General features: G+C 41.6%; 1 protein-coding gene across 2 annotated transcripts in view; it reads right to left on the bottom strand.

The window, feature by feature from the left end:
- Positions 1 to 2,303: 2,303 nt before the first annotated feature.
- ATP2A1 (ATPase sarcoplasmic/endoplasmic reticulum Ca2+ transporting 1) overlaps positions 2,304 to 12,866 on the bottom strand; it is a 42,299-nt gene continuing 31,736 nt past the window's right edge. Inside the window, exons 17-23 of one of the 2 annotated variants that reach the window (XM_089480406.1) lie at positions 12,299 to 12,501; positions 11,112 to 11,197; positions 10,845 to 10,978; positions 9,511 to 9,628; positions 8,744 to 8,861; positions 7,336 to 7,379; positions 2,304 to 2,878 (exon numbers count right to left, since the gene is read on the bottom strand). In XM_089480406.1, the coding sequence (XP_089336532.1) occupies positions 7,375 to 7,379; positions 8,744 to 8,861; positions 9,511 to 9,628; positions 10,845 to 10,978; positions 11,112 to 11,197; positions 12,299 to 12,501 (664 nt within the window). In that variant the 3' untranslated portion in view covers positions 2,304 to 2,878; positions 7,336 to 7,374. The remainder of the gene's footprint in view (positions 2,879 to 7,335; positions 7,380 to 8,743; positions 8,862 to 9,510; positions 9,629 to 10,844; positions 10,979 to 11,111; positions 11,198 to 12,298; positions 12,502 to 12,866) is intronic. The other variant, XM_089480405.1, reaches the window with a different exon arrangement.

Raw genomic sequence — 12,866 nt, forward strand, 5'->3', positions numbered from 1 at the left:
TAAGCTGGAATGGCGCGGGTGCAGATAAACCCATTTGTGTGAGTCACAAAGATCCTGTGAAGAAACAATGTTGTGCAAAACCCCTATAACATTTTGTGATTGACAAATAAAATACTTGTACAGAGCTACTCCAGAAGCCATTGTATTCAGATTGTTGGCCTTCCATGTCTCCTGTAAACCTGGGACTAGACAACTGCTGGGGCCAGTTTTCTGTCCAGGGACCCTCTGGGGCTGCACAGATTGCTGAAGGAGGAAGAAGAAGAGAAGCAGCTAAAAATTCACTTCTTGTTATCAGAAATAGGGCATCTTTGATGCTTTAATGCTAAACAACCTATTGAAAAGATGCATTGCTGTTCTCAGAGATTTCCAGAAGAGACAACTTTGTGGGGAGCAGTCTGGAGAGTCCATCGGGATCAAGAGCTACACAAACAGCTCCATACTTTGTCTATCACTACCTGAAAGGCTTGGTTTAGGAACAAAGAAACTAAGGGTGCATCTGAACTGTAGAAATAATGCAATTGGACACTACTTTAACTGTTATGGCTCCATCCTACAAAATTCCAGGATTTGTTGTTTTGTGAAACACCAGCACTCACCCCTTCTTCCATCTTTTTTCGTATCACCAGAAATCCATTCGGGTGGATGTTTGTTTGTTTTTTGGTAGCTGTAAGGAGCCCGCTCTCTGGAAACATGCCAGTTCATTGTCACATCCAGCTTACCAAGGATCTGAGTGAATACTTTGTGTGCTATGATGAAGGATGAAGTAAAATTTAGGAATGCTGGCACCTGCCTAATGATGTTTGGTGCAAACCAAAATGACTGATCACTAATACAGCATGTTCAGAGGTGAGGAATATCAGTTGTAAGCAGCTGGGGATTTGGGGATGTCCCCTCAGTAGATAATTTAGTTATTTTGACGTGGCAGCTGCATTAGTGTAGTTTCAATGTATTTCATTTATATGTAGCAGTGCCAAGAGACAACTAGAACAGACTTATGCAACCTGGTGCCCTTCGTATGTTTTGGAGTTAAACTCCCATCATCCTGCCAACATGTGGGTCCTACAGAACGTTGAATGAACACATTAGAAATTACCTGTGATGGCAGTGAGCCAAGTGACCTGCAAGGACAGAGTTATGTTTTAATGAGGTCATAACATAATTAATTGAAATGCTACAAGGGGTATGTTTTGTAGCAATAAATAAAAACGTCTGCTTTCTAGCTCCTCTTTAGTTATCTTTTTTAAAAAAATTAAGTTACGGTAAGTTTTTCGGGATTTTGTTTCACATTTTAAACCATTATCTTATTAGATATATCCCACTAGCGCTATTAAATTTTAAGTAACATCTCATCACCATAGGATCCACCATGAACACTGGAGAAGGGGCACTTCATTCCATGCATCCGATGAAATCAACTCAGTTTACAACAGCTTATGCTACAAGCTTGATTCTCTCCCTTTGCATACTGTAGAAACATTGGAGTTTATCAGACAAGGGAAATTGGAAGTATAATCCAATGGCAATCTGAACGCAATCATGGGGTTTAACGTTATTGTGTGATAGACTGCCACACGCAAATTCGGGCAATGGCATGCTATTTTGGGGCAATGGGGAGCCAGTTCGAATGCAATGAGCATTCACGTAATTTCACCAAAATAGCAACTTTACGTGAATGTGTTCTGGACCCATTTTCTTTTCATTCAAAATTAAGAGAAATTCCTCCCATGATAAACTCCATTATCTTCCAGGCACAGTGATAAGAGCAAAAACTGGGGAGAAGTGTTGTCTTCAGCCCACACTTGCAGACTTCTCAAAGGCATTCCATTGGACACTATGAGAAGTCAGGTGTGGTACTAGATGGGCATTCAAGACAAGATGGATTCCAAAGTATGTTGTATTTAAAAGGCACTATAGTACTTCCAAAAATGTTGATACAGATGTTTTATATTTATTTATTGTATTTGGAGGGCACTCATAAAATGAGGCCCTCAAAGGTAGCTTATGGTTATTTGATCTGATCCAGAATAGTTCTTCAGTTAATGTAAGAACCAAATACCGCCTTTTATGACAGTGATTTTCTGCCTACAAACATCTGTATTGACAGGAAGTTCAATAGGTCCACTCCCCATTTTGATGGCACTGGTTGCAATTCTGCATGTCATGCAGCCCAAAGCACTGAGAAGAGAAGGAAAGGGAAGAGAAATTCACACATACAGCTTGTGTCCAGACAAGGAATACCTTGTAAAAAGAATTTCAGCATCCCCAATCCCTTCCAAAATAATGGAAGAAAAGGCAGAGAAGCATTTGATTCAGTTAAGAGTTTATTCTTTAATATCAATAAATAAGCAGCTAGAAGAATCTCTTAATTTCCTCCGAGTTGAGGAGTCTCACTTGTTTGTTTTCCCTAACAAAATGTTTCCTTCTGTGTATGTGTGCATTAAAAAATCCAACCCCTGGCTTGAGGTGGGTTCCAGTCATGGGAAGATGGGGGGAACGAACGTAATTGATGTGGGTACTTATGCAGAAAGCAGTGGGGATGTGTGTGGTTGCACACATGTGCGAGGGCAAGGAAGGGCAGGTGGCTCAAAATGTACAGAAGCCAAGTAGATAGTGGTGTTTTGGGAGTGGGGAAGCAGCTGGCAGGGAACACGGCGTGGCAGGTGCCAATGTCATGGACCCACACTGGTAAGTCCCTGATAAAGGAGGTACAAAAGGTGTGTGGGGAAGAAAAGTGGCTATTAAATAAGGGAAGGGCACAGAAGCATAGATGGGAGCAGCAGACATGGCAGAGGCATAAGGGGAGATCATCATGGTTGGGGATGAAGAGGTTATTTCCATGTTGACTCAAAAGTTCACTTCTTCTTGTCTTCTATGTTATCTGTAAGCGCGGGGAGAGAAGTAAGAGAAAAGATAGAGTAAGGAACAGAGAGCAGTGCAGGCTATAAGATTCCATAGTGCTAAACCTGGACCAAGTCTTTGCCAAAATCAGAATGCATGGCTGGAATACCCGCATAGGGAAAGATGGGAATAATGTCCTCTTTCCTCTCCACCCAGATCAGGCACAAAATTGTTTAGTGAAAAGCTGGATGGACATACATCTTGTTGAGGAAGCCTAATGGTTCTCTAGCTCCTTATATGTAGTTGTTTCCCCCTCTTCCTAGCAGTGCCCTTATGCATTGTCCATTGGAGGTCTCTAAACAGAGGTTGGATAGCCATCTCTTCAGAGTGCTCTTGCTTTGTATGCCTGCATAGCAAGGGATTGGTTTATATGGCCCTTGCAGTCCCTTTCCAGCTTTATGATTTAACAGATTATTTATGACAGGCAGAAAAATTGGTAACTAGAGCTTCTTTATTGCTAGGAAAGCCACACCAGTTGACCTTCTGCCCGGCACATGGCTGATACAGATACAGGGTCTTGTCAGAAATATACTGTATGTGGCTGGCCAATCTTCTCCTTGACCAGAATGCAATGTTCCACCTCATTATAGTGGACTCATCCAATGTTCATGGGCATTGGAGCACATTATGATACAATATATGTGTTACAGCCTTTGAACAGAAAGTCCCTTTCTTCCTTGTCTTTAAACTCAAATACCATTCATTAGAAGAATCCTTCTTCCTAAGCATTTTTTCTAAAGGGCAAAGAGGGACAAGCACCAGCCTTGGGGGCAAATCTAATTTTTTAATAGGAACTTTCTAGGGAGGTTTACGTCTGAGTGGGGAGACCAACTTCTTTTGTTTTTCTAAACTTTTTGGATCTGCTGCTGGCTCTTTAATTTTAACTGAACTGCTTTTTTTTAAAATCTATCTTGTGTTTCCATTTTAGAGTTCACTGGGAGGAAAATGAAAACAGTTCCCTCCAGCTGATCTCATCCTTCATGTCCTTGGATTTCCCCTCTCTTCCCATTGAAAGAAGAGATAATTACAATGAAGTCTTCAGAAAAGTCAACTCAGGAGAATGGAGAGAAACCATGTGCAAGTTTTTAAACAAGGTGATAAATGCAGACTGTTGTCACACATCTGGTGTTAATGACAGACCTGGTGCACTAGTTTCAAGTCTTCTTTCTGCTCAGTTGCTCTTCATTAATTTCTTATTGACATTTACAATAGGGATGTGAATGTAGAAGAATTTGGTAGCAAGAAATCTTGAAAAATAGGCCCAAATCCTATACCCTCCAACATTTCACAAATGGCTAAGCAAAATCAGTGTGTTGTCAAAAGGGTATGGTCAGGCAACAAGTAGGCAAAAGTTAACACACAACACTACTATTTTAAGCAGCGAGCCCTGAAATTTATATTTAGGAAAGTTTATATTTAGGAAAGCTTAGAAAAGCCTGAAAAAAATTAAAAAATCAAAATGACCCAACTGAGAAGGGCAAAGCTATGCCCATCCTCTCCTGTCCTCTCTCTCCTGCTGAACTAACTTTGAATTCAGATTGCATCAATTTCAGCAATCAGAGGATACAGCAAGAAAGCGGGAGGAGGAGAAAGAAACTGGGACATTTTAAAAGCCACTGAAAAAGTGGGACAGCAAAGGATTAACACTCCCAGCCAAATTGTGACAGTTAGAGGGTATAAAATCCAAGTATTAGTCCCAGCTAGAATAGAGCCACTAAATCAGCGGAACATATGTGTTTGCCTAGCCATGGTCTTACTGATTTAATTTGTCTACTGTAGTTGGGATTGGGATCAGATGGGTTTAGACCATAAGCACAAGAGGTTTATAGTCTGAGCTGGATGTTGACCCCCTGCTACTCTGTGTATCTGGACTAGCTGAATCTAATCCAAGTTGAATGGCACAATGGAAGGCTTTTTAAAAATTACACTGGGCCAGCAGCACACCCTATTATTCCTGTCAGGTTCCTTTAAGAAAGCCTTCCTTGCTCCTTTTCATGCTTGAATTCTATTCAAATATGTAGTGCCTACATATAGGAAAAGTGAAAATGAAAAATAAACGACAAATCTGTTCACTTACAAACTCGTACTTCACTGATGTGATAGTCTAGCATTTTCTTTTATGCCTTCAAGCTGCCCATCAATTTGCCCTACAAATAACCCACAATTCTACAAATGTACCATTAACATTAACAGTGAAATACAGGACTGGAAATCCTGACAAGGTGTAGTATGGCCTGACCATACTCTAGCCTAAACATTTTAATGTAGATGAAAATACTCTCTGAGATTCATGCTTAGAGATTTAGCCTTATAAGAGAAATCAGGGTAAAATATAGGTGGACAAGAGCTTTACAATGTTCACTCACCTGGTTCCATGAATGCCAGCCACAGTGTGACAAAATCCAATGCAGAAAAGGTCACCCCACAGGGGAAAAACCCAGCCTCTATTCACAGAAGTACCCCTCCTCACCCAAACATCCTCACCCCTCAACTCACAGTAGAAACCAGCAACAGCAAGAGCAGCAGGTCCCAGTGAAGGAACAGCCCCTGAATCCAGTTTACCCTGCCACATCACCCACCACCACTCCAGCTAATGTGGAACCAAGCAATTGCTCATATGACGGGCCAGGCATGGCATAGAACAACCAGCAAGAGGCAGTCAAGGCAACTGGGGTACAGACAGAGATAAGCAGACTGGACAGGGGAAATACTCCTGTTTTTGTGCATGTAAAATCAAAGCCAGGTAAATCATGACTTTCAAACACAAGCTGGTAGGAAGGCATACAAATGATTTCAAGACCAAATGCGCTTCTTGTGTGTATGCAAAGAAAGTGAAACAGCAGTACTTGAGAACTGATGGACAAAAGAAGATGCTAATTTGTTCCTTCAAGGGGCACAATGCCTAATACGGAGCAGTTCAAACCTGAGCCTGGAAAAAGTACTGTTTTGTTCAGAATCCCCTGGCCAGATAGTCCATTTTACTGGTCATATTGGTAGCGGGATTCCGGGTGTTGTAGTTCCAATTTTTCCAAGCTCACTTAATTTCAAGAACATTTGAACTCAATTTTTAGAATGCTCATTTGGGGCTGAAAGAACCTAAACAGATAACACAACTCTGAATTTTGAATGGAAGATTACCAATGTTTTCAATGAATCTACAGCCTGTATGTAGTGATTCTACAACCTTCTCCAGCCTAGATCCCTCTAGGTATGTTGGAGTCCAACTTCCATCAGCCACAGCTAGCACAGCACAACCATGGCCTTGCTGATCTGAAATGATGCAGACGGTAGTCCAAAGTTTTCTAGAGTGTACCAGATTGGAGATGACTGCTCTATGACATTGTTTAGTGGTTTTAAGAACTGTGTTTGGCAGAATTCTAGGATTATTGGGTGCTCTCCATGGTTCCACAAAGAGAAAATCTGTAATGGCAGACAATTTTTCCTAACAGACATTTTACCCACATTCTTCCCCTGCCATGTGCAGCTGTAGATTTACAAGGTATGGTGATAGCCACCTGCTTAACTGGCTTTAAAGAGTAGACACATTCATGGAGGCTATAACTGACTATAAGTTACATTAGTCTGACTTCCTCAGGTATAGTTTCACTGCAGATATACTAGTTTAACCGTCTTTCTCTGTAAGGAATAAGACAGATAGAAAGAAGGACATAGAGAGAAAGAGAAAGTAGAACTCTTCAACAAAGAATTCTTAGCATCTGTTCCAAACTACAGTGGTCAGGATTTTTGACCAGGAGACATGACAGGCAAACTACTACAAAAATAGTGTATTTTCATGCTGTTTTTTTGTTTGTTTGTTTGTTTGTTTGTTTGTTTCTCTGTCTACCTCCTCCATTCCATCTCTGTACTTGTTTAAAAATATATACATTATTGAGCCACTTCAGTGGCTCATCTTAGGTCAGACTTAGACCTATGTCTCAGTTCTCTGCAGTTTATGAGGTTTCTGTGGCAGATATGTTGATGTGGATTTCCCTCATGATATTAAGTATGAAAACCATTGGAACAATTTCTTAAAATAAATAAGGTCTGTGCATTTCAAACACCCCCCACCCTTACATCATTATTCAGAAAACTGGACAACTGACAACCTTGCTTTAGGAATTTTACTTGCTTTAGGAATTTTACTTGCTTCAGTTCATACAACTTTAAGCCTACACTAAACATCAACCAATTGTGAATCACAAGTGTTTCTTAGAGCAGTCCTGTTTCAGGAAATTATTCTCTCCCCTGTCCCACCAGCCACTATGACTGGGCCCCAGTTTCCTGGACTTTCCAAATGCAGCAAAGAGACAATTCAAGCACAGAAGAGACATTTCTCTCCCACAGTCCCCACAGCTCTTCCCAAATGGACCAACAAGCAGATATGACGAGATAGCAAGAAGAATAAGCAAGGCATGCAGGTCAAGGGTTGTGAGGTACCTGGGATGCAGGATACAGGAGAATAGAGGGGGAAGGAGTCTATGCTACAGGAGGGAAAAGGATAAAAGAAACCAGAATTAATAGACATTGGGAAGAGGGTGGATAAGGAGGAAGGAAAGTAATTAGTCTGGATCAGGGGTAGGCAATCTTTTTGAGCCGGGGGCTGGGTTGCTGTCCCTCAGACAACTGGGGGGCCGAAGCCAAAAAATAAATAATTAAATAATTTTTTAAAAATTAAATAAACAAATAAACCGGGACAAATGTAGGACAAAATTTTCAAATGGAGGACACGCGGAAAAAATTGCTGATTTTTTTAAAAATGTTAAGATAAATGCATGTTTCTGAGGCTTCTATAGACAATTGCCCCACCATGCCCCTCGCGCGAGAGGCCAAAGGCCCCGGCGGCAATCAGCAGCAGGACCGGGCTCGAGCCGGTCCCAAGGCCTCGCCGGGCCGCAGGTTGCCTACCCCTGGTCTGGATGAATAGATGAAATGGAATGGATGGAATAGATAGGTGGAACGGAATGGGATAGATGGAAAGAATAGAAAATTGGCAACCCATCAAGGAATGGAGATCTATGTAGGGACATTGGCTATGAAAGAGAATACTAGATTATTTTCCTTCCCTCCCATTAACTCATTCCTCCTTTGACAAAATCTGGGTGAGAACCCCAGACTCCCATATAGTTCCCACCTACCAGCCCACTCCATGCTAAAAACTGAAAAGGAAACCCCAGTTTTTGTTGCTGCTGATGTGTGGCTTCAAGTCATTCCTGACTTATGGTGACTCTAAGGCAAACCTATCGCGGAGGTTTCTTGGCAGAATTTGTTCAGAGTGGGTTTGTCATTGCCTTCCTCTGAAACTGAGAGATTGTGACTTGCCGAAAATCACCCCATAGGTTCCTGTGGCCGAGTGGGAATTCAAAGCCTGGCTTCCAGTGTCCTAGTTCAACACTCACACCAGTAAATCATGCTGTCTGAACAGCCAAATAAACTCCCAAATGCCCATGTTTTAATCATTGCCTTAATTCAGATCTGAAATTCCTAGGGACTGACATCAAATTCTCACACACCCGGTTGTAGGCAGAGGAATCTCAGTGTCCAAGCCCCTGGATTTTTCTCATCCCCTTATCTAAAAGGAACTGCCCTGGATGGGTGCAGATGGAGATGATGGAGTATCACATGAGTAATGGGAAAGGGTGAGGGAGAGGGAAAAAAACTACAAGAGAAAAGGTCAGAGGAGAGGGACACTTGATCCCTTCCCTTCTTTACTGTGAAGGTTCTCCTTGTGCACCCCATATGGTGCTCTTGACCCCAGTGAAGGAACAAGAAGAGAAGGCTTGGAAGGGGACAAGGCCTGGCACCTAACTGGGGTAGGAAGGGTTTTTTTAGCTTTGGAAAAACTTACGCTCCAGGTAGTTCCGGGCGACGAATTTGAGAACTTCATCCAGAAGGATGACAGGCAATGACATCTTCAACACCACCATCCAGTGATGCATATCCAAATGTGTCAATTTGAAGATCATCTGGGAAGAACAAGAAGAAAGGGAAGCAATCAGTGTTTGCCAGTCCCACATAACAGAGTGGTGGAGAAAGCTTTCCAAAGGCTGGAAATACAGCTTCAGTGCCTTGAATAGTATTTTCCACCTTCCCGTGAGCTGCCTACCACAGAATGAGTTTTGTAAAACAGTGAACACTTTATAATAATTGTGCAAAACAGCTGAAATAGGGAAGGTGCCCACCATTAGCATAAACTAAAGAAGTTGCAGAATAACTTGGGCTGCCAAAGGGCACAATATTTCATTTCATTAAACATGAAGGACAAGCAGTCACTAAGCAATATAAAAATATCATTGCAGATATATGTAAATTCAGAATTCTGTGTTATCCCCACATACTAATGCAGGGGTGGGGTATGTTTAGCTTTGACTGCAACTGCCATCATCCTTCACCATTGACTACGCTGGTCATTGTAGTTTAAAAATACTGTATCTGGAGGCTGCACGTTGTATTTTTGTACTAGTACAACCCAATCCCAATGCTATTCAGTGCAGTCTGTTTACACATTTATTTGCCACTACTCAGCAGTCAGGCAAAGTGATATCAAGAGGGACATGTTGTGAACTGGCATCCAGAGGAAACCTAGAACCAAGGCCAGACTGAAACAACACTTACAGGCAGGGGATCAACATAGAGGATGACAAAGTGCAGAGACATGGAGAGACAGATGGATCCCAGAAGCCAGATATTCACCCAGGGTGGCATCCTCACCAAAGATTGGTTCTCTGAAAGACTGTGCACAAGAGAGAAAGAGGAAATTAAGGGGAAATTGACATCCTTCATGTTTTGGGGGACAGAAGACCCCTGTCCTAAATCACTGCTCAGTACAACTAAATAGACAATGGCTCTTTAAACTTAAGCTATTTAGGAACTATCTGTCACTTGAGGAAGGTTGCTCAAAAGATTTATGAGATAGATCTCAAATCAACTTGAAAAGCCACAGATAGAGCAGGAAAACAGTCTAGGCTGGGCTGGGGTAGGGAAATGTAAGAATTTAATTTATTCAGTTCATATTTTAATGCAAACTTAACTAATTTGACTTTCTTAAATGAATACAAAAAACAGAGCTTGGAAAGGTTAGTTTTTAAGCTATAAACTCCATACTCCCCATGCTCACAGGAAAATTCTAGAGAAGTACTTTGGCCACATCATGAGAAGGCATGATTTATTAGAAAGGACAATAATGCTAGTAAAGGTAGAAGGTAGTAGAAACAGAGGAAAACTGCATGTTAGATGGCTGGTTTCAATCAGAGGGGTCATGGGCTTGAATCTGCAGCCCCTAAGCAGAGCAGTGGAGGATAGGGGAAGATGTCTCATCCACAGGGTCATCATGATTCTGAATTGACTCGAGGGTAGTTAACAACAATAACAACAATTTCTCCATGGTCTCAGCAAGAAATATAATGTAATAATTCCTCAACAATTTGCACTTTTCCAAATTTTCAGTGCAGTTCTCCAGTCAAAATGAAAACAAATATGTTTGGGGAAAGTGTACATAAAAAGGCTTATACTGGTGAAAGTAATATACAAAACCACATTATTTTGAAAGAAACTAATGAACACATTAGGAGAAATGTTAACAAAAATGCACCCTTTAGAGATCTGCAAACTGATGTGGCATTCTAACAAATGAAGTTAAGATATGACTCCATGGTATTACAGGAAAAGAACAAAATGTGTTAATTTGTGTGAAGAGTTCAACAAATGGACAATCCCAGCTTTCTTTTAAAACTGTGGTCCTCAGTTGAGCACCCACTGGCATCAGTGTCCTCATGGACACCTCCCTTCTTTTTTCTACTAGCTTGCCTACTGATAAAGAGTACACACAGTCTGGAAGATCAGAGAAATGGAAATCACCATGGATTTGAATATGAAGGATATTTTGAAGGGCCTCCCCAAATGCAGTATAATTTGTATGATGCTGAAACTTACCCACATTGCCCCCTTACCTGTTAAGCGCATTGCACATCTCAATGGTAACCAGGACGGACAAAGCCATGGTCATTGGGACAGAAGACTCAAAGATTTCACATTCCAAACCTTCAAAGTCAGGGTTTTCTTCTGTGCATTGCATGAAATGGGACTGGGGAACAGAAAAGGAAAAAGTGAGGACATAGTTCTTAAACAAAGCATGGCTGTCTTGAGTGAAGAAATCCCAAGAAAGCTACCAAGATGCCCCCTCTCCATAACTCCTCTGCAGAGAAGTCAGAGCTTACCAGCTGGTAGTAAGTCACACCAGGTCCATCTTCAGCATACATGAACCACCAAGCGGCGGCACCAACAGTGGCAGCTCCGACATATCCTGTGGGCAAAACAATGAGAAATGTTGCTGCTATCAAAGAGGAGGACCAGAGAATGACCTCTGGAAGGGAACTGGGCTAAATATAGATTGTAAATAACTGAATTAAATTCCTTGCTACACTGATTTGGATTCTTGTGTACAATAAATATGGATTATTGTTCTTGGTATAAGGGACAGACTTAGCAGTATGAATAAAGGAGCTGTCTCATTTGTATCCCACTGGACCAAGAATAAAAACATTGGGGAATCTGTCACAGTTCTTGTCTTTATCATTGGAAATTCACAGCTTGGAAAACTATTTTGTATCACAACTCTGGGATTCTCCCAGTGGTATCACTAGGGGGTGCGGGCCGCACCAGGCGACACCCTAAGTGGGGGGTGACACCACTGCTCCTCAAACACATGCCTTTCGGTAGAAACAGGCTGTGGAATTCATCTGCTTCCCTTTAAAATGCTTTAAGAGATAGTGGGAATGGAGCGAAGCTCAGTGAGAGGGAAAAAGAGGGGCCCCAGAATTTTAAAAGAATTTCAAAATTTTAAATGTTAATTTAAAAAAATATTTTTTCTCTTTTTAAATTTTCTTTAAAAACATCACATTTTAACTAAATCTTCACTATGTATATGTAAATACATTTAGGTTGTGCATATGATATTGTAATTTGAAGGTATAATTTTAATTTTGTTTATGTCACAACTATTAGCATTACATTCAGTGATATATGGGAATTATGATTTACACATAACCTTAGTGCATAAAAGCATTACTAAGGATTCCGCATCGTGTGAAATGGGAGGAGGTCAATATAGAGGGGGGGATTGACACCATGAGTTACTGCACTGGCTGACACCAACCCTAGTGATGCCGCTGGATTCTCCTAACTATCATGGCCATGAGACAGGCTAGCTAAGGGATTCTGGGAACTGTGGTCCAAATTTCTGGGCATGATACAGAATTCTGAGTTGATCGCAATTCAGTTATGTAAGATCGAATATAGAATATGGACCATGGGCTCATGTATAAAAACAGCACCCATAATGTGTGTCCATGGTACATTCTGAGTTAAATGACAAGATGTGCTGGGTGGGGGGAGAAGCAAGTACCTCCAATGGCAAGATAGCGGAAGAAAAGCCAGCCACTGATCAGGGGCTCCTTGGGGCTGCGTGGGGGCTTGTTCATGATGTCCAGGTCAGGGGGGTTAAAGCCCAAGGCGGTGGCTGGGAGCCCATCAGTCACCAAGTTCACCCACAGCAGCTGCACAGGGATCAAGGCTTCAGGGAGACCCAGAGCAGCTGTAAGGAAAATACTGCAAGGGAGGGTAGGGAGAAGAAAAACATAAAGGTGAGGAGATACAACTCTTGTGAAGCAGTAATAATGTGCAAGCACTAGGTGGCAGGTGTCCCCACAATTGTCATTTCTTATAACCTAAAAACACTAGAACCCATTGGCTCTTGGAAGCTAAACAGGGACAGCTCTGGTTAGTACTTGGATAGGAGACTGCCACTGAATACCAAGTGCTGTATGCTATATTTCATATTAAAGAACTAGCAAAACCAACTCTGAGTATTCCTTGTCTAAGAAAACCCTATAAAATTCATGGGGTCACCATAAGCTGATAAGCAATTTGAAGGCACATACGCACAAACATACACATTTCTCTGTTATCACTCA

Source organism: Sceloporus occidentalis, unplaced genomic scaffold, assembly GCF_023333645.1.
Source record: "Sceloporus occidentalis isolate IW3139 unplaced genomic scaffold, rSceOcc1.0.p SCAF_14, whole genome shotgun sequence".
NCBI classification, from domain to species: Eukaryota; Metazoa; Chordata; class Lepidosauria; order Squamata; family Phrynosomatidae; genus Sceloporus; species Sceloporus occidentalis.